The 27,669-nt window shown below is 40.1% G+C and overlaps 1 protein-coding gene across 4 annotated transcripts; it reads right to left on the bottom strand.

The window, feature by feature from the left end:
• Nucleotides 1-5,979: 5,979 nt before the first annotated feature.
• Nucleotides 5,980-27,502, bottom strand: dzank1 (double zinc ribbon and ankyrin repeat domains 1). 4 transcript variants are annotated; one of them, XM_029122559.2, is made up of 21 exons: nucleotides 27,316-27,502; nucleotides 27,108-27,224; nucleotides 26,816-26,969; nucleotides 26,245-26,365; nucleotides 25,684-25,732; nucleotides 23,643-23,764; nucleotides 19,238-19,320; nucleotides 19,048-19,165; nucleotides 18,800-18,913; nucleotides 18,107-18,199; nucleotides 17,405-17,527; nucleotides 16,639-16,803; nucleotides 14,140-14,401; nucleotides 13,505-13,608; nucleotides 12,667-12,750; nucleotides 12,409-12,508; nucleotides 8,901-8,995; nucleotides 8,487-8,570; nucleotides 8,105-8,232; nucleotides 7,114-7,188; nucleotides 5,980-6,755 (listed from the first exon to the last, which is right to left on the bottom strand). In XM_029122559.2, the coding sequence occupies exons 2-21, from the start codon at nucleotides 27,214-27,216 to the stop codon at nucleotides 6,584-6,586; spliced, it is 2,355 nt and encodes a 784-aa protein (XP_028978392.2). In that variant the 5' UTR covers nucleotides 27,217-27,224; nucleotides 27,316-27,502; the 3' UTR covers nucleotides 5,980-6,583. The 4 variants fall into 4 exon arrangements, 3 of the variants coding, with proteins under 3 accessions (XP_028978392.2, XP_019907818.3, XP_012992103.3); XM_020052259.3 differs by having other exon boundaries at nucleotides 5,981-6,755; nucleotides 14,140-14,377; XM_013136649.4 differs by having other exon boundaries at nucleotides 5,981-6,755; nucleotides 14,140-14,374.
• Between the last annotated feature and the right edge of the window lie 167 nt (nucleotides 27,503-27,669).

Here is a 27,669-nt window from a genome sequence, read left to right as displayed (position 1 = left end):
TGCAGTGGTCTCTTAATTTTAACCCTTCTGTTCCTCACTCAAAACATTCCTTTTCAACTTTTTTGGAAAGGAAAGAAAAAGGTGCAGTGGTCTCTTAATTTTTTCCAGAGCTGTATGTGCTGTTTTCTGGATCTTGTAATTTTTGTTGTGTGGAGACCAGCATTAGCTGATGGTTTAAAGACAGCTAATAGGTATCCTCATCAACAAAAATAATTAACAGAGAAGCTCAAAATGATCACTAAGTCCTCTTTTGTCTATTTCATCCATGAATGTTTCAGTGTCTTCAAAATTATTAAACAAAAACATGAATGGGGTGAGAGCTCCTTGTTCTTCCTCTACAGTTGAGGCCTCTGAGCATCTGCACAGCACCCTGTATTTCCTCATCATTCAGGGGTGAGGACTTGTACACCGTCTCAGAACAGGCCCGTGGTGGCATTTACCCAGGCAACAGCATCCCCCAGGTCAAAAACGCATCTTGGCAACTGAAATGAAAGATCAGAACAATCACATAGAAGTAGAGGTCTACAAAGTACTAAGTAAAATTACTCAGCTGGGTTTGGCTGTGTTCACCACTTTAGGAAAGTATCTAATTAAGATCTAAGTAACCAGATAAAGGGAGTTCAAAACTAACCAGTGACCAATAAAATAAAAATGAAGAGTGTAAGTTATCAATTAAGGTCATTAGTTAGTTATCAACTCTGTTTAGGTAATTTAGCTCATCCTTAGCAACTTCTCAAAACTGGTGAACACAGCCAAATCCTTCTACTTTTTACACCACTGCATAGAAGATGGCCATGACAAATTACTTTGTTTACATTTCTAAATAATGACAATATAATGTATATGAAGCTAAAAAATAAATGGATCTTGCCTGCTTGCATATAGTGACAGGTGCATCATGCATCTTTAGCCAGTTATAACATACCCTTATTTCAGTAATTTCATTCAAAAAGTGAAACGTGTATATTATATTCATTCATTACACACAGACTGATATATTTCAAATGTTTATTTATTTTAATTGTGATGATTATAACTGACAACTAATGAAAATCCCAAATTCAGTATCTCAGAAAATGTGAATATTACTTAAGACCAATACAAAAAATATGAACATGAAAAGTATGAACATGTACAGCACTCAATACTTAGTTGGGGCTCCTTTTGCCTGAATTACTGCAGCAATGCGACATGTCATGGAGTCGATTAGTCTGTGGCACTGCTCAGGTGTTATGAGAGCCCAAGTTGCTCTGATATTGGCCTTCAGCTCTTCTGCATTGTTGGGTCTGGCTTATCACATCTTCCTCTTCACAATACCCCATAGATTTTCTATAGGGTTGTCAGGAGAGTTTGCTGGCCAATTAAGAACAGGGATACCATGGTCCTTAAACCAGGTACTGGTAGCTTTGGCACTGTGTGCAGGTGCCAAGTCCTGTTGGAAAATGAAATCTGCATCTCCATAAAGTTGGTCAGCAGCAGGAAGCATGAAGTGCTCTAAAACGTCCTGGTAGATGGCTGCGTTGACCTTGGACCTCAGAAAACACAGTGGACCAACACCAGCAGATGACATGGCACCCCAAACCATCACTGACTGTGGACACTTTACACTGGACTTCAAGCAACGTGGATTCTGTGCCTCTCTTCCTCCAGACTCTGGGACCTTGATTTCCAAAGGAAATGCTAAATTTACTTTCATCAGAGAACATAACTCAGCAGCAGTCCAGTCCTTTTTGTCTTTAGCCCAGGCGAGACGTTTCTGAAGCTGTGACTTGTTCAAGAGTGGCTTGACACAAGGAATGCGACAGCTGAAACCCATGTCTTGCATACGTCTGTGCGTGGTGGTTCTTGAAGCACTGACTCTAGCTGCAGTCCACTACTTGTGAATCTCCCCCACATTTTTGAATGGGTTTTTCCCTTCGCCTCTCTATTAATGTGCTTGGACACAGAGCTCTGTGAACAGCCAGCCTCTTTAGCAATGATCTTTTGTGTCTTGTCCTCCTTGTGCAAGGTGTCAATGGTCGTCTTTTGGACAGCTGTCAAGTCAGCAGTCTTCCCCATGATTGTGTTGCCTACAGAACTAGACTGAACGCCCATTTAAAGGCCTTTGCAGGTGTTTTGCGTTAATTAGCTGATTAGAGTGTGGCACCAGGTGTCTTCAATATTGAAACTTTTCACAATATTCAAATTTTCTGAGAAACTGAATTTGGGGTTTTCATTAGTTGTCAGTTATAATCATCACAATTAAAAGAAATAACAATTTGAAATATACCCGTCTGTGTGGAATAAATGTATACATTATACAAGTTTCACTTTTTGAATGGAATTACTGAAATAAATCAACTTTTTGATGATATTCTAATTTTATGACCAGCACCTGTAATTGACTAGATATGGCTAAGAAATAGCCTACCTCCTCGCGTAGTTGTTATAAGGGTTGTCGTGTTTTATGTGTTTTATGTGCTCTTAGTGAACACGTAACTATCTGTAATTATATAGCTAGAGGTTGTCATATGGAAGCACTTACCGAAATCTTCGTCATTGACCCTGTAATTCTTCCTTCATAAACGCATGCACTAAATCACAAACATTTAATATGCCAGGGATGAGGGATAATCAGATGCTCAATTTTGTCGGATAATTAGGATACCATGCAGACAGAAACGTGTCCGAAAGACAAAAAAGCTGCATTAAGTCCGCTAAATTGTTTTAACCTGTCTGGCAGTGGCCATTGATGTTGGACTTGCATTTTATATTATAGATGGGCCAGTCTCAGATTTCTCACGATCTACAATTTAGTATTTTCATGAAGACATTCCTATTTTAAAATGTAGAGCCAAGAAGAGAGTGTGTATTATAAAGGTATCTCGCTAACCCTCTAATGTGGGCGTTTTCATTTATTTGTTGAATAGGAGCTTGAGAACGAATTTGGTCTACCCGGCCTCTGTACAAGTGTAGGCTATAAAGGTAAGTTTGGGGTGTCTGATAGTAGGCTAATAAAAATGAACGTCCCTCAAGAGTTAAGGTGCTTCTATCTTATCATCACCTCACACACAAAGTCAACAGTGTTTTAGGCTATTCATAAACACATTTTACAACAATTACTTTACAACAGTAAGCTAGTCTAAACACACTCAGTAGTTTACAAAAAAACATTCCGATCACGTCTTCAGTTCCCACTATATGCAAATACCTGTCCATTCCGTTACAGCGGAAAACAAACTGTTGAAACAATGTTGAGCTCAAACAAACCAATGATATTTATCCTAGAAGACATGCAGCTACGAGAGATGCATGCAGAAAAAACCTGTTAACAAACTGCAAATGATAGAAAATATGAATAGGATATATACATTGATACATATAACTATCTCTAATTATTATTGTTGCTAATTGTAGGCTAATTGTTAACGCTTTCCTACTGAAAATGACGAGAAGAAATATAATATAATTTGCGCGGGCATAAATAACATTGTCGATCTGCATGATCTGCACAATACAGTACATGATGCGCACAACATAAAGAGGAGCTGTTATAATGAAGTATAAAGTTATAAAGAATTGACACATCACACAGGCCTATCCTTAGCTAATAAGGTACATAAAATGCGCACGTGCATGCACCCACAGTTTAGTACCGGTAACAAATGAAATCTATTTTTACCCCTGATCCTCATCCTCAGATAAGTGACTTGAAAAATCTCTTGCCAGTCACCAAAGTATTCCTGACTACATTTTTTATTTAACTGGTGGAAAGCATATCTATTAAAAAATACAAAAAATAAAAATAGATTCAACTTTGTCATTGAACTAGTACAGTACAACGAAATGCGGTTAGCATCTAACAAGATGTGCGAATAGAAGATGGCAGAAAATACTGGTATTAAGTACAATCTATGTTACAGATGTGCAGGCCCGCCTTAACCTACCATTAGGCACCGGGGCTAAAAGGTTTTTGTAGCCCCCCCAACTCAAACTAAAAATAATGAAATGTTTAAAATCCACGCTTGTCTGTACAGCGCAAGATATGTTAGTTTCTTTAGGGGGATACAACAGTGACTTGTCCCTATATGAGATGACCAAATCACTTGAGCCTACTTGACCATAAACACAAAAGTCAGTGTAGAATATATGTGTAACGTCGGACACTATGTCTATGTTCAGGTGGAATTGTGGTAAAAAGGTCTATGGTTTAGACTGTGTATCTATGTGTATGTGGTTCTGTAACAACAAAGCACAACAGTACAGACTGATTATGAACAAATAATAAGGAAAACACACTACCTTGGGAAGGTGAGCAGCATAGCCACTCACTGGGCAGATACTCCCCATTACCAAGCTTTCTCTTGGAATGTGTCTTTGAGAAGAATCTTCTATGTTGTTTGTATTGGCGTTCTGAAGCAGAGAGGTCAGCTTCTCTGTTCTGGCACAATTCCGGTCCCATTTTCGCCCAGTAAAGACGCACCTGTTCGTCAGTATTATTTTGGCCCCAGAGACCTAGGTCAGTGCTTTTGGGGTCGTCATCCGACTCGTCCCGTCCTGATCCTGCCCCCTTGTCTCCTCCACTGTGATCCCCTTCGGTTGGATCTACCCGTGCTGCCAGGTCCTCTTCTCCTGGTGAGACATGTAACGGGCCTCCGGTCTGTCCATCTCCGGTTGGCTCTACGCTCATCCAGTCCTCGTCCTCTTCAGCTTCTCCCGGTAACATTAGCGGTCCTCCCGTCTGCTCGTCGTCCTCTCCACTAATTTTCTTGTTTAAACAATTGCTTCTCACTGTATTCTTTTTGCCGTAATATTTTTGTTTTTGAGCACTGCTCTCAAACTTTTTCCTTTCTGACATTTTAACCTAACTAGCCACAACTTCTCACTAGCCTTATACGGTACCATGACAACGACCTAATGCTAACGTATGGTAACGTAGCGTCATTGGTCATGTCAAAATTGGACCAATCAGCAGCCAGAATCATGAATAAAAAGTGATGGACAGAAAATTTGACAAATTACAAAACAATGTGATTTTTTTTATTGGCTCATGATAGGCCCCTCGTCTTCGTAGGCCCCTGGGCTTAAGTCCCGGTAAACCCATGCATTAAGGCGGCCCTGCAGATGTGACATACAGATGTGCAATGTAGGCAAATGCAGTACAAATGGCAATTCTAAATGCCACTAAAGATTGTCTGCAATGTATTGTCAATTAAGCTGGCAACCATATACATTTAGAGACTAACATGTTATTATAGTATTAATTATTAAAAACCTTTGATATTATTTTATTGTAATGGCTTTTTAAATGCACAAGAACAATATTTATGTAATGGAAGAATATCCGATCAGCCGTTTTGAGGTAGAAACCAGATTTGTTATTGGGATAATTATTATCACGTAAATCGTGATAATTTTGACCAGGATAATTGTGGCATGAAATTCTCATATCGTCCCACCCCTAGATGTATGCTGGGGTGGTACTTCTGGTGTGACGTATGCTCGATGGTGGTACTTCCTGTGTGACGTATGTTAGGGGTTGTAACTTCCAGGATGATGTGTGCATGTCCCGGGGATGAAATATGGTTTGGGGGTTGTTTGGTTTGTATTTTGTGTTTCCAAAAGTATTCATACCCATGCCCAATTCTGAGCCATAGTGAATTTCTATTTGACCAATAGGTTTCTTCTGGCTGGAAATGATATAAACAAGTGACAAAACACGGTAAGACATTGTGCTTGAAATGCAAATGAATAACGTAACTATTTCTGTTTTTAGCCATGACTCGCAGTTGACTAGTAAATGACTAAAGATCTACTGCTGTTCAGCTGTTTTCAATATATAGGTGATTAGAATGCTCTCTCGTTTTAAATGGTATAGAAACTTGCATTTTCTAAAAAATTTGCAACAATTTCAAGGGGTATGAATAATGTTAGACATGGAATTTCTCGTAAAAACAAAAACAGAAATAGTTATGTTATTCATTTGTATCTCCAGCACAACGTCTTACAGTGTTTATATTATTTCCAGCCAGAAGAAACATTATTATTGGTCAAATAAAAATTCACTTTGGCTCAAAATTGGGCATGGGTATGAATACTTTTTGGTTTAACTGTACGTCACACAGGAAATACCAAGCCCAAGCTTACGTCACACCGGAAGTCCCACCCCAGCATATATCACAAAGGAATCCCCACTTACCAAACCGAAAGTCCCGCCCCCACAACAATCATCCAAAGTGACAGAATAAACCCTATATTAACTACTGGGGTTTTAAAACTCATCGAGTTTAATTACAGACCTTAATATACCCAATGATCTTAGATGGAAACCTTTTTTACATATCTGCATCCAATACGAAAGAAGAGGCAGGTTTACGAGCCAATGCACAATGACTGGAAGTCACAAAACAGCCCAATGTCCAATAAACTCACCTCATCACCTTTTTTAAAAACTGTTATACAGCATCATGAGCCCATTAAGGCCACCATGGAGGTTCAATACAATCCAAATGATACCACTTTCCTTATTTAGTGCAATACGTCCAACCAGGGATCATAGAAGCACTAAATGGAATATGTAATTTGGGACACTCAGTTCCAGGTGTCAGTGGAACACATCTAGGCTTGGTTGAGTCCTGGATTTCACAAGTTTGTCTAACATGCCCTGACCCATCTTAGAAGCTAGTAGAGATACTAAAGGGCTACACTTTGAAGTGACCGCCAAATCATATGCCGTCAGACCTCGATCGTTCTTCTTCCGAATGCTGGCATTGCATCTGAAAGAAATGATGCAGGTTGAATTAATTTACAATGCCAATAGTACTTTATATGAGCTATGTAATGGTTTAAGCTGTCCTGTGTGAACAAAACTGGAGCATGCACATACAGCTCTGGAAAAAATTAAGAGACCACTGCCCCTTTTTCTTTCCTTTCCAAAAAAGTCGAAAAGGAAGGTTTTGAGTGAGGAAAAGAAGGGTTAAAGTTAAGAGACTACTGCTAATTGAACGCTTCTGTTCCTCACTCAAATCCTTCCTTTTCAACTTTTCTGAAAAGGATAGAAAAAGGTGCAGAGGTCTCTTAATTTTTTCCGTAGCTGTATGTGCAGTAGCTGGCTTCAGTGTCTTTTGCTTTTACCCTAATAGTGTCTCTGCACACTGGAAGCCTTTAGTCCCAAGAGCAGCAGCCTCATGCAAAGCGGTGTTGTTCACCCTTTAAAAAGAAGGGAGAAATGTAAACTTTGATGAAAGTGGGGACATCCTGGAACAATTCTCAGCAGTGTGTTTAAATGCAGAACCTATTGAAAAATCTGTTTGTAGGCTATAGTGACAAAACTGAAAGAAAACAGAATTGTGAAATTGGCTTCAAGATCCTGAGTTGACCATGAGGGCTCTAGACCAGTCCAACACTGTTCCTGGAGAGTTATCTGCTTGTATGCTTTTGCTCCAATCCCAGTTATAACTAAGCTGATTCATCCTATCAATGTGCTAATTATTAAGATCAGATGCGCTAGAGGGTTGGACTGAAAACATTCAGGATGGCTGGCCTCCAGGAGCCGAGTTAGAAACCACTACAAAGTGTACTATACAAATCATGCATTTGAGCATAAGTAATTGGAAACTATTACTCAGGAGACTATAGCATACCAGAAGACATTTTTTTCATAAAGAATGTAATAAGCATACGAGACTGTACTTAATCATGCTTAATTTGGTAAACATTAGACCAGCAGTTTAGCAGTATTAGTGGTGTTGACAAGCCAGCAAGGGGCACTCTTGCTTCTGGGCTAAATACCAAAATCCCAATGCCCAAGTAAATAAATGGGACATTATCCTACATATGTTGCCATCTTTCAGATGGGATGTTAAACAGCTGTCCTGACTCTTACATGCTCACTAAATATCCCATGGCTCTAAAACCACCATATCTAGCTAATCAAACCCAGCCTCAAAGTACATTCTAGAACATTAATCCCCTCCTCCCTCCAGTAACTATTCCCCAGGTTTATGTATATGAGATGTTCTAAATCAACCTGCCTGGTAAAATTAAGGAAAGTTATGTATAAAAATCAACAATTATTCCAGCTACCTATTAGCTACTGACTTTAATCTATTAGTGCTATACTTACGGCCCAGACTGCTGGTTGATGTCAGCACCTCTCTGTACCAGCACAGGGAGGACCTCATGGTGGCCATGCAGCACAGCTACAACTAGTGCAGGACGCCCGTCGCTCCCCTGGCATGAAGGATCTGCACCCTGGCACAACATCCCCATGTTTTCAATACAAGCAGGGTTAGTGACAACCCCATTCACCCTACCATGCAGACTCAAACAGTACAGTGCTGCTGTTCTATCCACATCATTGTAACACGTTTTCAGCAACTCTGATGAATGTACAAGCAGTTTAGCACTGTTCTGCTTAGATATGTACATCAATCAATGTAATTATTTCATTGTCCTTTGAGACTTTTAACTCAATATGACTATTCCTTTCACCAGATTTAGGTTACCTCATCAAGCAGTTGCTGGACCACAGAGTTGTCCCCCCTTCCATCTCGGCCTACTTCTGACAGAAGCAAACTGTCTTTAGATGGCTAAATTACAAAGAAATGACATGGTAATAACAAATTGAATTATATGTTATATATTATATGCAGTATATGTTAGTACCATGCTTCATGAGATGAAATTCAAGATCCCAGAAAGCTTTCTTCTCTCACAGATTAAGGCCTAATGATTTTCTTTCAACTGCCTGATTTCCTTACATAAACTGTAACTCAGTAAAATCTTACTGAATTACTGAACAAAACTACAAACAAAACATGCAAAATAAATTGTTGCATGTTGAGTTTGTAATTTTGTCCAGTATACATCATACAAATACAAAAAACAGTGAACCCATATTTTAGTTAAGATATACTCACAGGCAATTTGTGTGCATTGTCTGAGCTCCAGCTCTGAATGAGTTTTTTTTTTGTTCTCCTGGAAGCACCAGACTTAAAGCTAGCATTTTCACTCCCTACCCGCAAAACAAAAAAATGCAAACATAAATCTATAAGTACCAATGTACTTAAAATATATGAACAAAAATCAACAAACAAATCTACAGCAGAAAAAACTACAATTCAGAAATGTCAACAAATAACTAAGGGAAGAATTCTGACATAGAAATTCAGTTGTAGTGTCATGGTCTGCAAAACCCTGAATGCAATAGATGTTTAATTAGGGACAGAGAGAATAAGAGAAATATATTAATGCATTTACATTTGAAGTCATTTAGCTGACACCCTTATCTAGGGATGCACTGATACCACTTTTTTTCAGGCCGAGTACAAGTATGAGTACTTACATTTGGGTACTTGCTGATACCAAAAGTACTCACTAGGTAGGATTTATTAAGTAAAAAAAGTTTTGCCTCCTATAAATATGGTGTGGAGCGTGTTCTGGTGTTTCCATGATTCCCTCGTCTTTTCACTTGACGTAAAAATTCTGGTATTTTCACCTATATTGATAGTTACTGTACCAATGTCATTCACGAATGAAAGAAAAATAAACGTTGTTGTGCCATGAAATGAAATAGCTTTGTCAATGTAAAGTTCATCTTCAGTCTCGCTAGAAATTGCTAAATTCTTATGACTTTTCCAAATAGTAAGATACAAGTTGGCCTATTTCTGGCTAATAAGCTATTAAAACGTCCAGTGGCAAAACCATAGTTCATGGATGCTATTTGTGGTGGAAGTAAACTTCATAAGATATGTTAGTCGGTTGAACACAATGCTTAGTGGTGTCTAGCTAAATATTCAAACTTGGCGTGATGTCAATGCATGAAAAAATTATCTCATGTTGAGATGCAATTTTATGACAAGTTTGTGTGTCCCAATCCAAATATTGGCATACAGTGTCTGAAATTTTTCTTTTTGGCTCACCTGCCAAGGGGACTGGTAGATGAAAAAATCCACCAGCCATGCATACTTTTTACTGGCCAATATAATAATTTCCTTTTCATGTCATGTCACATTCATTTTAGTACATTTCCCTGAGATAATAAGGTCTTTTGTTGAATACAACATTTTATTTCCAATGACAAATTAGTTATTTCTGCTTTTATCTTTAGCATACTGGCAACACAGAACAACTTGTCACCACAGTCTGAGCATCATACTGTAGCCAGGCTCTTGAAACTCCTATATCCCCAAACTTATCACAAAACTTTATTTTTGTATGTGATGCTATTTTTTTGTATTGCAATAATGTCATCCCATTACATCAGTCTTCCTTGTCAACTTAACATTTTTTGACAATATTTATTAACATGATTCCCTACTAACCCAATTACCCCCCTCCAATTAATAATTCTTTAAAAACTTTTCATGAATTGCCTCCCAGATTTATGACACAGTCCCTCTCCAAACCTAATGAGCAAAATCAAATTAACAACAATAACATAAAAAATATATTACAAAGGTTCTCTAACTTACTTAAGTTGTAATCATTTTCTCAATGTGCTCCACCTTATAATATTATTACCTTATACAGTGGGGAGAACAACTATTTGATCACCTACCAACCAGTAAGAATTCCGGCTCTCACAGACCTGTTAGTTTTTCTTTAAGAAGCCCTTCTGTTCTCCACTCATTACCTGTATTAACTGCACCTGTTTGAACTCGTTACCTGTATAAAAGACACCTGTCCACACACTCAATCAAACAGACTCCAACCTCTCCACAATGGCCAAGACCAGAGAGCTGTGTAAGGACATCAGAGATAAAATTTTAGACCTGCACAAGGCTGGGATGAGCTACAGGACAATAGGCAAGCAGCTTGGTGAGAATGTAATGACTGTTATTAGAAAATGGAAGAAGTTCAAGATGATGGTCAATCTCCCTCGGTCTGGGGCTCCATGCAAGATCTCACCTCGTGGAACATCAATGATCATAAGGAAGGTGAGGGATCAGCCCAGAACTACACGGCAGGACCTGGTCAATGACCTGAAGAGAGCTGGGACCAGTCTCAAAGAAAACCATTAGTAACACACTACGCCGTCATGGATTAAAATTCTGCAGCGCATGCAAGGTCCCCCTGCTTAAGCCAGCACATGTCCAGGCCCGTCTGAAGTTTGCCAATGACCATCTGGATTAACCAGAGGAGGAATGGGAGAAGGTCATGTGGTCTGAAAAAATTGAGCTTTTTGGTCTAAACTCCACTTGCCGTGTTTGGAGGAAGAAGAAGAAGGATGAGTATCACCTCAAGAACACCATCCCAACCATGAAGCATGGTTGTGGAAACATCATTCTTTGGGGATGCTTTTCTGCAAAGGGGACAGGACGACTGCACCGTATTGAGGGGAGGATGGATGGGGCCATGTATCGCGAGATCTTGGCCAACAATCTCCTTCCCTCAGTTAGAGCATTGAAGATGGGTCGTGGCTGGGTCTTCCAGCATGACAACGAGCCGAAACACACAGCCAGGACAACTAAGGAGTGGCTCCATAAGAAGCATCTCAAGGTCCTGGAGTGGCCTAGCCAGTCTCCAGACCTGAACCCAATAGAAAATCTTTGGAGGGAGCTGAAAGTCCATATTGCCCAGCGAAAGCCTCGAAACCTGAAGGATCTGGAGAAGGTCTGTATGGAGGAGTGGGCCAAAATCCATGCTGCAGTGTGTGCAAACCTGGTCAAGAACTACAGGAAACGTATGATCTCTGTAATTGCAAACAAAGGTTTCTGTACAAAATATGAAGTTCTGCTTTTCTGATGTATCAAATATTTATGTCATGCAATAAAATGCTAATTAATTACTTAAGAATCATACAATGTTATTTTCTGGATTTTTTTTAGATTCCATCACTCACAGTTGAAGAGTACCTATGATAATAATTACAGACTTCTACATGCTGTGTAAGTGGGAAAACCTGCAAAATCGGCAGTGTATCAAATACTTGTTCTCCACAATGTATAATGTATTATTTAAATAGTAATTGGTTTAATTTGTATTTTACCCCACATAGTTTTTCTTTTGAAAATATAAACAATACACACAACACATCGCAGGCTTTTATTTTGAAGGCACAATACGAAAATCTGTAGTCTTATTGTTGCTGCCGAATGTATGTAATGTTTCAGCACAAACCTTTATTTTGAAGGTAAAATTCCTGATATCGGTATCCGTGCATCCCTACCCTCATCCAGATTCCAGAGTGTCTTACAGTAGTGAGTGCATGCATTTTCAAGCTGGTCCCCGTGCTAAACGAACTCATAACCTCTGGCGTTACAAGCGCCATGCTCTACCAACTTAGCTACACAATGGTGAAACAGTGTATTTTTGTGTCTTTTTTTATACCTTATAATTTATGAAATTGAGAGAAAAATGAGAAAAGATACATTGATTATATAAACATCTACAGTTAAAATAAAATAGGTAGGTAGGTGTGTTTACCATTATCAGTCTGGTTGACTGAGAGCATGCTCCTGCCTTCAGTCACACTACTGAGGTTCTGGTTCTCTGGTAGGATAAGTGCCTTCTCAGTACTTCCTACCTGACAAGACAATGACATTTTTTTTTTGCATTAAATGTTTAACCTGCTAGGCTCCTGAGAAGACCAAGTGGCATTGACATTCACTAACATTTTAAACAGAACAAAAGGAAAATGTATATGTGAACTACAAAGTATCATAGCATAGTAAAATGAGAAACCTTAGTTTTTTCAAGTCCTGCTGAAACAAAGTTTATCCTCAAACTGACTTCAAAGTTGTCCTCTTCGATCACAGCTGAAACCAACTAAATAAATAAAAGAGCAAGAACCACATGAACATACATCAAATTCCCCATTGACCTGGGGTAAGGGATGCTTTTTTGAATATTGAAGTGACATTTACAACAGTTTTAATTAGAACCAATGCTACAGAAAATGTCTGTTTGCTATCCCAGGGTCCAGTGATGGCGTCACTAGTATATACGCAGTGGTTTGATTGCATGTTTTCTTCTCTGATTCTCCACCTAAAATCTAAGCTGTATCGTAAAAAAAAAACAGAATTCCTAAACAATTGAAATAAATATACATTTCTAGAAAATAGAGAATGTTATCTAATATTATATTAACTAATAATATGTATTATAATTTTTGTTTACAGTATTATCATTATAGTTTAATGTATATATTCTGTATATATATTTAATTTCATTTTTGTCAGACTTTTATCTTTTATTTATTTAATATTAATATTCCTCTATAATGAAAAGCGCTTTACAATTGCAATAAATCATTATTATTAATATCCATATAGTACTCAGTATAACACATTAGGAATGGAGGGATTGCGTAGCAAACACTAAGAGTGTTTACAACAGGTTGTTAAATTCAATCACAAGTCGGCATGGTGAGAACTCTGTCATAATGCCCTGAGCATTAACCCTAATTGCTCTCAGGTTGTTGCTGTAAATGACAATATGTTGCCAGTCAACTTACTGCACTTAAAAAATTACTTAATAAATATTTCAGCAAAGGATTATTTTAAAGGGAGACAGGTCATACCCTGCCCATGCGAGGTTCCCCAATGAGAGCTCGGAACTCAGTGTTGTTCTGAGTGTAGCTACGAAGGTGAGCACACACGTGGTCCAGCTGCTTCCTCCAGTACCCTAGAAAAGAGAAACAGACCAACAAAAACAGCCAGAGACATTCACAAAGAAACTCTACAAAATGTGAATAAAATCACTATGATGTTTGTTGTGTACTGTAAGTTGGATAATAGCGTCATAAATGACTTGTACATTGTAAATTTACGACAGTTAAAAAGGTCAAAAGTAGAAAGTGAACTGGTCTGTTGGATATTGTTTTCTGTAGTCTCCATGTTCACAGATATCCAACAACTGACTGTCTGTAGGCTATGGCTTTGTGCCAAGAACTATCCCCTTGTAATCACACTGATTCAAGCCCCGCTCTGGGTGTTCTCCCTCATTTTTTAAGATCCCTATTACCAAAATCACCTGCTACTCTTAGCTACTCTTCTTGGGTTTGACAAGGATGAGGTTAGTAGTTACCTGGGGTAGTGTTTCCCTCCCCTAATCCTAACCTTAACCCTTTGTGTGGAAAATGTTATGAAGAGGGCAAGGGCAACTTCACCCCTCCACCAGTAAGTAGCAGATAGTTATGCAGTCGCAAGTGGTCACCTCTGCCTGGGCTTATTGCCGTGAGCAATGGTCTGCGGTCCCTCATCTGCTCCAGTCTGCTCAGCTCCAGCGCCACCTGCTGGCCCTTTCTGTGGAGCTCAGTGGTCGATGGGTAGAACAAGCCTACCGTCTGAGTCTGTTGGTCAGCCGACGCTGGCACCGGGGCCAGTGCTGAAATGGAGGATGGCACAGCCTGCCAGGTGGCAGTTCCACCGTCTGAACGACGGGTGGAGGCCTGCTGATGCGGAGAGAAAAAAGTGAGCTAAAAAAGGAGGGTGAGTAGGATGCAAGAAGATGTGAGGAGGTAGAAAACAGAGGGAGAAGGGATTTGTGAATTACATTTGTGGGGCGTATGCCTCCAACACAACGGAGAATGAACCTGCATTGCCAAAGCAAGTTAGAGTTATTGTTGTTAGAATCAGTGTAGATCGATTTTATTTGAGTTAAGTCAATTATTGCCCTAGAGGGGTCCAGCGCTCTAAAAACTCTTGAGTACTGCGGCAGCCAACTGCTCTTTCAGAAAAAAATGCAATTTTTTTTCAAAATAGAGTGGGGAGAACAAGTATTTGATACACTGCCGATTTTGCAGGGTTTTCTACTTACAAAGCATGTAGAGGTCTGTCATTTTTATCATAGGTACACTTCAACTGTGAGAGACGGAATCTAAAACAAAAATCCAGAAAATCACATTGTATGATTTTTAAATAATTAATTTGCATTTTATTGCATGACATAAGTATTTGATCACCTACCAACCAGTAAGAATTCCGGCTCTTACAGACCTGTTAGTTTTTCTTTAAGAAGCCCTCCTGTTCTCCACTCATTACCTGTATTAACTGCACCAGTTAGAACTCGTTACCTGTATAAAAGACACCTGTCCACACATTCAATCAAACAGACTCCAACCTCTCCACAATGGCCAAGACCAGAGAGCTGTGTAAGGACATCAGGGATAAAACTGTAGACCTGCACAAGGCTGGGAATGGGCTACAGTACAATAGGCAAGCAGCTTGGTGAGAAGGCAACAAAACTGTTGGTGCAATTATTAGAAAATAGAAGAAGTTCAAGATGACGGTCAATATCCCTTGTTCTGGGGATCCATGCAAGATCTCACCTTGTGGGGCATCAATGATCATGAGGAAGGTGAGATATCAGCCCAGAACTACACGGCAGGACCTGGTCAATGACCTGAAGAGAGCTGGGACCACAGTCTCAAAGAAAACCATGAGTAACACACTACACCGTCATGGATTAAAATCCTGCAGCGCATGCAAGGTCCCCCTGCTCAAGCCAGGCCCGTCTGAAGTTTGCCAATGACCATCTGGATGATCCAGAGGAGGAATGGGAGAAGGTCATGTGGTCTGATGAGACAAAAATAGAGCTTTTTGGTCTAAACTCCACTCGCCGTGTTTAGAGGAAGAAGAAGGATGAGTACAACCCCAAGAACACCATCCCAACCGTGAAGCATGGAGGTGGAAACATCATTCTTTGAAGATGGGTCGTGGCTGGGTCTTCCAGCATGACAATGACCCGAAACACACAGCCATGGCAACTAAGGAGTAGCTCCTTAAGAAACATCTCAAGGTCCTGGAGTGGCCTAGCCAGTCTCCAGACCTGAACCCAATAGAAAATCTTTGGAGGGAGCTGAAAGTCCATATTGCCCAGCGACAGAACCGAAACCTGAAGGAGAAGGTCTGTATGGAGGAGTGTTGCAGTGTGTGCAAACCTGGTCAAGAACTACAGGAAACATATGATCTCTGTAATTGCAAAAAAAGGTTTCTGTACCAAATATTAATTTCTGCTTTTCTGATGTATCAAATACTTATGTCATGCAATAAAATGCAAATTAATTACTTAAAAATCATACAATGTGGTTTTCTGGATTTTTTTTTAGATTCCGTCACTCACAGTTGAAGAGTACCTATGATAAAAATGACAGACTTCTACATGCTTTGTAAGTAGGAAAACCTGCAAAATCGGCAGTGTATCAAATACTTGTTCTCCCCACTGTAATTGGATTATACCGCTGTAGATTATTCAGAGGATCCCCCCCCAACTTGTTCTCCCCACTGTATATTTTGGGAAATGTATGCTTTATCAGATAGCGAGACAGTGGGAATAAGAGGTTTTGCAGAAAGCACAATAAGTCAGAATCAAACCCACTTTGAAACTATACATGTAACCCTTAGACAGCGGCTTAGACAGCTAGACCACATTACGTCAATTTAACTGATTTAACTCAAACCTTGTTTGAATTATACAGCTCCGGAAAAAATTAAGAGACCACTGCCCCTTTTTCTTTCCTTTCCAAAAAAGTCGAAAAGGAAGGTTTTGAGTGAGAAACAGAAGAGTTAAGAGACCACTGCAAACTGAACTGTTCCTCACTCAAAACCTTCCTTTTCGACTTGTTTGGAAAGTAAAGAAAAAGGGGTAGTGGTCTCTTAATTTTTTATGGAGCTGTATATAATACATGTAAATACAGCAAGTCGAGGGACATACTTGATCTGACTCCAGATTGTCTCCTGTGGAACAGTTGATACTAGTGTGTGAATCCCCCCTGGGCGGCCCCTCCAGAAACACTCCACATGAACCACAGAAGTTGGCATAGGGGTGGCTGCTCGTTCCACACCGGGAGCAAATCAAAAAGCTGACCGAATGGCCAGGCTGGTAGGGATGGTCGACAGTTAAAAACAGAAGAATTTACAGGAAATCCAAAAGATAGAAGGTACATTTTCTGCAAAAATGTCTGTGCTTGCTGCAGCTGTTTTAATATTTAACAAAAGGCACTTGCACATTTGGACTACCTTGGTACAAAGGAAAAGAAAAGACAGACCACTGCCCTTGCTAGTATCACTGCAGTTTATTGAAGCTTTATGCAGTGTCCTCTACAAGATAATCAAAGCTTTAGACATTCGTTTTTTTACATTCTGAAATAGCAAGTGCAGTGTGCTTTAGTTATTTAAAAGTATTGATATGGCATTAAAAGAGCTTCCAATTGTTTGAGACTAATGTGCATTTGTATTCTTTACTAATTATGAATCCCAATATTCTCCCCTCACAATTTTTTGTGAATGTAGAATTTGCAATTAGGGCCAACTCCACAGGAGGGACAGATAGATTAGGATCAAGACAAGTTTCTTCCAAAGCACATTTCATCAAATCTGAACCTAGTAGAAACAGCTTCATTGCTGCATTCTGTTTTAATAAAATTAATGGAAAGATAATTGGATAGAGGAAAGGATGTTTCGACCAGTAGAATGCTTACTTTTGAACCACACCAATCACAGAAGCGTGCATCTGAGTGGTTGATGCGCCTGCATTTCGTACAGGACACCAACTTGCCTTCTCCAGAGGGAAGTGGTGGCGCACTCTGACCACAGAAAATGGCCTAGAAAGAGAAAAACAAGATTCATATTTGTTGGCAACCTATTTAAAATAGCAAAAATGTGCCTCATGGGTTTGTTGTAGATGGCCATGTGGTATGTAGGCCATCTCCAGACCGTCTCCAGTCTTACAGCTTTATTATACAAGACTACAGTAACCAGCTACTTGCTAAATGTCCTCTGTCTTAAAAACATACTTTACAGCACATAGCTAACAATTTGACGGTGTGGGTGTAGTTCTTTCAACTTCAATAATATTATCCATGAACCTTGGTTCAGTTAGTTAATTGCTTGCTTTCTTAATAATGACACACCATAGAAAATGTCAAAATCTTGGGATTTATACACACGTCTACAGGGTTGTTGCTAACATGGCAGGATATGATTTACAGGGCCAACAGCTTGTTGGCCCCGTATGCCTGGGGGCCAACACTTTTAGATGACAATATAAATGTCATCTATAAGTGATGGTGCCCAGGCATACAGTATATGTATTTCCGGGGGATTAGAATATCTGGTAATGGCCCTGCACGTTTAAACTAGCAAATATTAGAAGGGTTTTATGTTACTTGAATAGCTCTTACAGTGGGTGGCAGCAGTAGTTTCGTTTCACAGGTCACACAATTGGTGATATGTGGAGGGTTGCCAGTTCCACATGACTGACAGATCAACTTGTTCTACAGCACAAGAAAAGAAACAGCAAATAGTTGACATCTAAATATACAGACAGACACACACACAAACAACTAATTATACTCCTATAGATTGAAAAAGAGACATTTTATATTTTTTTATATTTTCCCCACCCATTTTATGCAATCCAATTTGTGATTAAGCCCATACTTCATCGCTGCTCCCAAGACATGTTATATCTTTCCTGAAGCACATCCGATGCAGGCCCACAAGGCACCACAAGGAGTCGTCTGTAGGGTGCTGGGGGATTTTGCTGTCTGTGGGGACGCATGATCTAGCCGCCCCCAGGACAATCTTATACAGCTCCGGAAAAAATCAAGAGACCACTGGACCTTTTTCTTTCCTTTCCAAAAAAGTTGAAATGGAAAGTTTTGAGTGAGGAACAGAAGCGTTCAATTTGCAGTGGTCTCTTAATTTTAACCCTTCTGTTCCTCACTCAAAACCTTCCTTTTTGACTTTTTTGGAAAGGAAAGAAAAGGGTGCAGTGGTCTCTTAATTATTTCTGGAGCTGTATATTCAAATATGTAATATGTGCAGGCACTGGAAGGTCTTTAAAAGCAGAGTGTTGCAGAAAGCATATTTACCTGGAGTCTTAAGCTGGCCTGAGGTTGGAGCTGGGGGCTCATGGGAGCCTCACACACCACACATGTGGGGGTGTTGACCGGCACCATGGTTTTACAGTGGACACACAAGCCCATCTAAAGATACAATTAAAACTCAAACCTCTACTTGTGAACATTGAATTTAAATTCCTAACAGACCACCAACTATTTTATTTACTGATAACATTAGTGTCAGCAGTGGTAAGCTGGTGTAAAGAGTGGAGGGGCACCTGTCCGCCCTCTGTTGGTGGCAGTCTCTGGCCTGGCACAGGAGGCAAGGCGGTACCACACTGCAGACAAAAGCGTGCAAAGGGGTCTGAAGGGCGATGGCTCAAGCACTTGGCACACCTGGAGAGAGTTCTCAATTAGAACCGATTCATCTTTAAATCTTTTTTTTCCTGTCTCCTTCGGATCACTCACCTCAGAAAATCTGTTTCCCTTTGGACCCTTGACATTTGCGTTCTCGTCAGGTTTTTGAAGGCACTGTCTTCCATGCTCACATTCTGAAAGAACATTTCAAGAAGCTGTTTTTGCTTATATCATGTGCTAATCTTGTGCTAATCTATGCATGGCGGCCTGCTTGTACTGTTATTTCAAATATAAAGTGTTTTCAAGGGGTGTCTGTGTTGTCTATATAGAAGGGGGGGGGGGGCTGAATATGAATGAGTGAATGTATGAGTGTTTATCCCTAATTCTAATGGGAAATATCATGTTCCATATTTTATCAATGTAGTTATATGCTATTTTCGGTCATTACACCCTAATCTACTTTTGAGTGTATGAGTGGGAGTATACAGCTCCAGAAAATATTAAGAGACCACTGCACCTTTTTCTTTCCTTTCCAAAAAAGTCGAAAAGGAAAGTTTTTAGTGAGGAACAGAAGCGTTCAGTTTGCAGTGGTCTCTTTATTTTAACCCTTCTGTTCCTCACTCAAAACCTTCCTTTTTGACTTTTTTGGAAAGGAAAGAAAAAGGTGCAGCGGTCTCTTAATATTTTCCGGAACTGTATTATTTCATGATCTTATTTTTTTGTTCCATATGTCTCTCACCTCCCTGTGATTGAAGGGAAAGGTGTATAGTTGGGTGCTTTTGGGGTAGGGTTTCAAGTCTCCTAGGTTCTGGGCCAGACAAGTGTGTCAATTTTGACATTTTCACTTAGGGGTGTACTCACTTTTGTTGCCAGTGGTTTAGACATTAATGGCTGTGTGTTTAGTTATTTTGAGGGGACAGCTAATTTACACTGTTATAGAAGCTGTACACTCACTACTTTACATTTCCTCAGTATTGTCACATGAAAAGGTATAATACATACATACATGTCTGTGTGTATCACAGGGGTCTACATGTCTGTGTGTATAACAGGAGTCTACATGTCTGTGTGTATCACAGGAGTCTACATGTCTGTGTGTATCACAGGGGTCTACATGTCTGTGTGTATCACAGGAGTCTACATGTCTGTGTGTATCACAGGGGTCTACATGTCTGTGTGTCTCACAGAAGTCTACATGTCTGTGTGTATAACAGGAGTCTACATGTATGTGTCTCACAGGAGTCTACATGTCTGTGTGTCTCACAGGAGTCTACATGTCTGTGTGTCTCACAGGAGTCTACATGTCTGTGTGTATCACAGGAGTCTACATGTCTGTGTGTATCACAGGGGTCTACATGTCTGTGTGTATCACAGGAGTCTACATGTCTGTGTGTATCACAGGAGTCTACATGTCTGTGTGTATCACAGGGGTCTACATGTCTGTGTGTATCACAGGAGTCTACATGTCTGTGTGTATCACAGGGGTCTACATGTCTGTGTGTCTCACAGAAGTCTACATGTCTGTGTGTCACACAGGAGTCTACATGTCTGTGTGTCTCACAGGAGTCTACATGTCTGTGTGTCTCACAGGAGTCTACATGTCTGTGTGTATCACAGGAGTCTACATGTCTGTGTGTATCACAGGGGTCTACATGTCTGTGTGTATCACAGGAGTCTACATGTCTGTGTGTATCACAGGAGTCTACATGTCTGTGTGTATCACAGGGGTCTACATGTCTGTGTGTATCACAGGAGTCTACATGTCTGTGTGTATCACAGGGGTCTACATGTCTGTGTGTCTCACAGAGGTCTACATGTCTGTGTGTATAACAGGAGTCTACATGTATGTGTCTCACAGGAGTCTACATGTCTGTGTGTCTCACAGGAGTCTACATGTCTGTGTGTATCACAGGAGTCTACATGTCTGTGTGTATCACAGGAGTCTACATGTCTGTGTGTATCACAGAGGTCTACATGTCTGTGTGTTTCACAGAGGTCTACTTGTCTGTGTGTCTCACAGAGGTCTACATGTCTGTGTGTATCACATGAGTCTACATGTCTGTGTGTATCACAGGAGTCTACATGTCTGTGTGTCTCACAGAGGTCTACATGTCTGTGTGTATCACATGAGTCTACATGTCTGTGTGTATCACAGGGGTCTACATGTCTGTGTGTCTCACAGAGGTCTACATGTCTCAAAGAAGTCTACATGTCTGTGTGTATCACAGGAGTCTACATGTCTGTGTGTCTCACAGAGGTCTACAACCTTGTTTCCAAAAAAGTTGGGACGCTGTGTAAAATGAAAATAAAAACAGAATGCAAAGTTGTGCATATCATTTAAACCCTATATTCAATAGAATATGCTACAAAATATTAAATGTTGAAACTGAACAAAGTTATTGTTCCTTAAAAAATATATGCCCACTTCAACCCCAAAGGTGGCATTGCATTTTGTTTATAATTCTGTAGTGGAAATCACTGCATGGGCTCAGGAACACTTCTGAAAACCATTGTCAGTGAATACAGTATATCACTGCATCCACAAATGCAAGCTAAAACTCTACCATGTTAAGACGAAACCATATATAAACAAGATCCAGAACAGCTGGCGCCTTCTCTTGTTCCAAGTTCACTTAAGATGGACTGAGGCGAAGTGGAAAACTGTCCTGTGGTCTGACAAATAAAAATATGAAAATATTTTTGGAATCATGGACACTGTATCCTTTGGACTAAAGAGGAGAGTGACCAACCGGCTTCTTATAAGCACACAGTTCAAAACCCAGCATCCGTGATGATATGGGGATGCATTAGTGCACAATGTATGGGTGATTTGCAAATTTGTGAAGGCGCCATAAATGCTGAACAATATATACAGATTTTGGAGCAACATATGCTGCCATCCAGACAACGTCTTCCTCAGGGAAGGCCTTAGTTATTTCAGCAAGACAATGCCAAACCACATTCTGTATGTATTAGAACAGTATGGCTCCATAGTAAAAGAGTAGTTGCTAAACTGGCCTGCCTGCAGTCCAGACCTGTCACCCATTGAAAACATTTGGGGCATTATGAAACAAAAAATACGACATAGGAGACTGCAAACAGATGAGCAGCCGAAATCCTGTATCACGCAAGAATGGGAATACATTTTACTTCCAAAACTACAGCAGTTGGTCTCCTCAGATCCCAAATGCTTACAGAGTATTGTTAAAAGAAGAGGTGATGCAACACAGTGCCCCTGTCCCAGCTTTTAAAAACATTTAATTTGGCATCAAATTCAAAATGGGCATGTATTTTTCAAAAAACAATAAAATGTCCCTGTTTCAACATTTGATATCTTGTATTTGTACTATTTTCAATTAAATATTGAGATGATTTGCCCATCACTGTATTCTGTTTTTATTAGCATTTTACACAGCGTCCCAACTTTTTGGAAATGGGTTATACATGTCTGTGTGTCTCACAGAGGTCTCCATGTCTGTGTGTTTCACAGTGGTATACATGTGTGTGTGTCTCACAGAGATCTACATGTCTGTGTGTTTCACAGTGGTATACATGTGTGTGTGTCTCACAGAGATCTACATGTCTGTGTCTAACAGAGGTCTACATGTCTGTGTGTTTCACAGTGGTATACATGTGTGTGAGTCTCACAGAGATCTACATGTCTGTGTCTAACAGAGGTCTCCATGTCTGTGTGTTTCACAGTGGTATACATGTGTGTGTGTCTCACAGAGATCCACATGCCTGTGTCTAACAGAGGCCTACATGTCTGTGTGTTTCACAGTGGTATACATGTGTGTGTGTCTCACAGAGATCCACATGCCTGTGTCTAACAGAGGCCTACATGTCTGTGTCTCACAGAGGTCTCCATGTCTGTGTGTTTCACAGTGGTATACATGTGTGTGAGTCTCACAGAGATCCACATGCCTGTGTCTAACAGAGGCCTACATGTGTGTGTTTCACAGTGGTATACATGTGTGTGAGTCTCACAGAGATCTACATGTCTGTGTCTAACAGAGGCCTACATGTCTGTGTGTTTCACAGTGGTATACATGTGTGTGTGTCTCACAGAGATCTACATGTCTGTGTCTAACAGAGGTCTACATGTCTGTGTGTTTCACAGTGGTATACATGTGTGTGAGTCTCACAGAGATCTACATGTCTGTGTCTAACAGAGGTCTACATGTCTGTGTGTTTCACAGTGGTGTACATGTGTGTGAGTCTCACAGAGATCTACATGTCTGTGTCTAACAGAGGTCTACATGTCTGTGTGTTTCACAGTGGTATACATGTGTGTGAGTCTCACAGAGATCTACATGTCTGTGTCTAACAGAGGTCTACATGCTTGTATGTCTCGCAGGGGTTTACAAATGCCTGTTTCTCACAAAGGTCTACATGCCTGCGTGTTTCACAGTGGTATACGTGTGTTTGACTCATAAGGGTCCAAACATCTGTGTCTCACAATCATTATATAATATAGTCTATAATGTATTAAGTAATTAATTTGTGGTGAATGTACCAGTGTCTTAGAACGTTGTAAAGATGTGTGCTCCGCAGCATGGGGTACAAGCCCTAGACGGCTGCTTAGGAACCGAGGGCCTTGAGGGATCCTGTAGGAGTTCTTTCCCTTGATCTTTGGAACTAAACAGAACCAAGAACAAACAGACCAGACAATTATCAAAACATAAACACTCCTTGCTGCATATCTTTCAAAAGCTCTCGATAATAAACAGCTTGTGAATGTTATGAAGTTCAACACTATCAAATGTATCACAGAATAAAGGAAATGTGAATTAATCAGTTATACAGCAGCTGATATTGAATTACTTATTGAATTCATGATAATTCATAATTTTTCATTTACCTTTACTTAATCAGAGAAAAAAACACTTTTATAAGTGCCCTGTTTACATAGCAAAACTTACTATGTAAAAAATACAGTGCTTTGCAGAGGTATTCAGACCCTGGATCAATTATCTTATAATGCAGAATTATCTTATAATGCCCTGACATTTTTTTCTGTTTGATATTATATATAAAATAAAATAAAAAATAGACAATCACCACCATCACCATCTTCTTCCACTTATCCGGGGCCGGGTCGCGGTGGCAGCAGTCTAAGCAGGGATGCCCAGACTTCCCTCTCCCCAGACACTTCCTCCAGCTCTTCCGGGGGGACACCGAGGCGTTCCCAGGCCAGCCGGGAGACATAGTCCCTCCAGCGTGTCCTAGGTCTTCCCCGGGGTCTCCTCCCGGTGGGACGGGACCGGAACACCTTCCCAGGAAGGCGTTCCGGAGGCATCCGAAACAGATGCCCAAGCCACCTCAGCTGACCCCTCTCGATGTGGAGGAGCGGCGGCTCTACTCTGAGCTCCTCCCGGGTGACCGAGCTTCTCACCCTATCTCTAAGGGATCGCCCAGCCACCCTGCGGAGAAAGCTCATTTCGGCCGCCTGTATCCGGGATCTTGTCCTTTCGGTCATGACCCAAAGCTCATGACCATAGGAGAGTAGGAACGTACATTGACCGGTAAATCGAGAGCTTCGCCTTGCGGCTCAGCTCTTTCTTCACCACGACAGACCGATACATCGACCGCATTACTGCAGAAGCTGCACTGATCCGTCTGTCAATCTCCCGTTCCATCCTTCCCTCACTCGTGAACAGGACTCCTAGATACTTAAACTCCTCCACTTGAGGCAGGCACTCAAAATCTATTATTGCAAGGTGACACTGGATTTATGTTGGGAAATATCTGTAAGAAATATGTTGCTTGTCTAAGTATTCAACCCGAACACATACATTTTTACTAGTGCCAACTTTCAACATATGCATCAACTATGCACACAGCGTTTGAATGATTTTGGCCTATTCTTCATGGCAGACTTGCTCTAGGTTGATCAGGTTTGTTTGACACCGCTTGTGGACCAAATTTTCAAAGAGTGCCACAGGATTGAGATCAGGAATTAGAATAGGCCACTGTAGGATATTCACCTTTTTATTCTTGTGCCACTCTAATGTTGCTTTGGCCTTATGCTTGGGATCACCGTAGGTTTGCGCCACACATAGCCCTTAGAATTTTGGCTAAAAGTTCTGTCTTGGTCTCATCAGACCAAAGTGCATCACTCATGTTTTCTGGCAACCTTTCTGGCAACCTCCGATACAGGCCAGTTTTATGCAAAGCTCTTGGGTCTAGATTTTCCTTCAGATTCGCAGCCTGACCAATTAAGGTAACTTTGTCCTTTTTAGGGTAATTCCTTTCATTTGTTTAAATTGGGAGCTTCCACAGAACAGGGTATTATTTTTAAATAATTCCCAGCAAAACACAAATGTCAACTTACAATAATATATCTGTAATTTCAGATTACCACAAAATGCCAGTGTACCATTTGTAATTCATTAATATAAAATAATTGTTCAGGGTTGAATATGTTTGCAAGGCCCTGTGTCTTGAACACACAAAAATATGGTTAAATGGAGACAAATATGTCTTTGAAGTTACAGTTGAATATGTCTTGAGATTAGGCTAATATTCCTTGGTAAAAGTAATTACAGTAGACACACCTTGTAGCGCCAGTTTGGAATCCCTAGAACCAATTTCTGTCCCCATCTCCTGTGAAATAAACAACAACATGCCAAGTAACAGAACTCAGCTGCAACTCAGCTGAGATACTGATATAGATAGTAACATTTGTTTGAATGCTCTATCGTGATAATTTAATGTATAGTATACAGTCCTCAATAGAATGCATTAGACCTTCATGTACCCTCTCAAGTATTAACAGTACTTGTGAGGGTGGTACTTACGTACAGTTACTGAGCTTTATAGCAAATTTAAAGGAAGACCATCATTCACTTATTTATCATACTACTAGAACCAAAAAGAGGTTCCTTAAATCCAAAAAAGTTATTCAGCAGGGAGAAAGCATCATTTTGGATATTATGACAGCAAGCTGCTATTGCATGTCAAAATTGGCACAACACATGTTGCATGTCCCAGGCTCAAGTAATTTAGCATGGGACTTGCAATGCTATAATTGTGGGTTTGATTCCCATAAGGGGACAGAATGTAAAACTCATTCTGGAAAGGAAAATTGCATTTGGTGCAAACATGAATCTCAATACCTGTCTAGGGAGGTTTCGTTCATATTCCTTCTCTTCATTGTCTTCAACAGAAGGGAGCTCTTTTGAGGGCATATACTCCACCAGAAATACCTTGGTGACAATGGCACTCTCCCGACCATCACTAAGGCAGATAACTAGTGTTAGTTTCAGTCAGAAATAATCCGATATATCAATTATTGTAAACTGGATGGATTGGGCACTGTGTGCCAATTGTCTAAAACCAGACTTCCATTATTTATATTTTTACTGTTGGGAACCACCAGTATACAGTATGATGCCACTTAATCATGTGGTATTTAGCAATGTGCTGTGCATACGAACAGCCTGTATAGTTGTGGTATTTAGGCCATATGCCACATCCCTTTGTGCATTATTGCTTAAAAATGACATAACTGCACTAGGCCTGGTTAAAGTAAGTCACATACTTAGGACACAATTCATTTAGCTTGGAGTTTGGGACTATTCTGCTGATTATGTTGCAGAGGATCAACAAAATCATATTCACATTACTTAAATATAATGTATCAGACAACAAATGTCTTTCTGGGATATCCTAAAAAAAGAATCCAACCTGGCAACAGCCAGGGCTTTAACTGTCACTTTTCCCGCAGATAAGCATATTGGTCCACAGTACTTCAATGCGTTGCTTTCTCCAAACCCTTGTCTCTTCGTCACCTCTGGTTTAGAACCATCCAGTGTGTAGTAGATAGTGACATCTGGGGTATCTAGGCAACAATGTATGCTGTTTGTCAAAGTCTTCGGATCATACACACACACAAAATGTTATTCTTAAACATGAACATAAATATTTTAATGCAAGCACAAACACCTTGCACACATTTTGGATACATGCATCTATTCACCTGATTTGATCTCAACCTGAGTTGTGGTGTCAATCTCATGTTTGGCTTTACCAGGTGGAGGGATACGAATCGGAATAATGAGAGGAACCACAATGGAACCGGCTGTCATGTTCTGTCCTATAATAAAATGCATTCTAATATAATAACATTTTAATCAGACATTTGCAAAATAATTACGTTTTGGGCACAGCGATAACAGCTTTCTTACCTGATATCTGCTCCGATGTGACTGCGATGTTGCTATGTTAAAATTTAGTGTAAGCGACGCAGCAACGCAGAAACATACTCCTTAGAAACCATCACAACCAATAGCTAGTAGGACTCATAATGTTTGTTTTGTTTATTTAAATGTTTTAGCTGTCATCTTGACATTTCTGGATTTGTGAGGACTTTGAATGCTCGCAAATAAAATAAATGCAATTATATTTGTTCGCAACTATTTTAAAATCAAATTTCTTATTGACCCAATAATACTGTGGTTATGCGTCTTTGTAAATGCTTTGCTTACACTCAGTAGTTTAATAAAAATACGTCTGACAATAGGCAAACAAAAAATAATATG

The sequence above is a fragment of the Esox lucius genome, chromosome 9, assembly GCF_011004845.1.
Source record: "Esox lucius isolate fEsoLuc1 chromosome 9, fEsoLuc1.pri, whole genome shotgun sequence".
In the NCBI taxonomy this organism is placed as follows: Eukaryota; Metazoa; Chordata; class Actinopteri; order Esociformes; family Esocidae; genus Esox; species Esox lucius.
The sequence above is the reverse complement of the archived record's forward strand: the minus strand, read 5'-3'. Positions and strand labels throughout refer to the sequence as shown.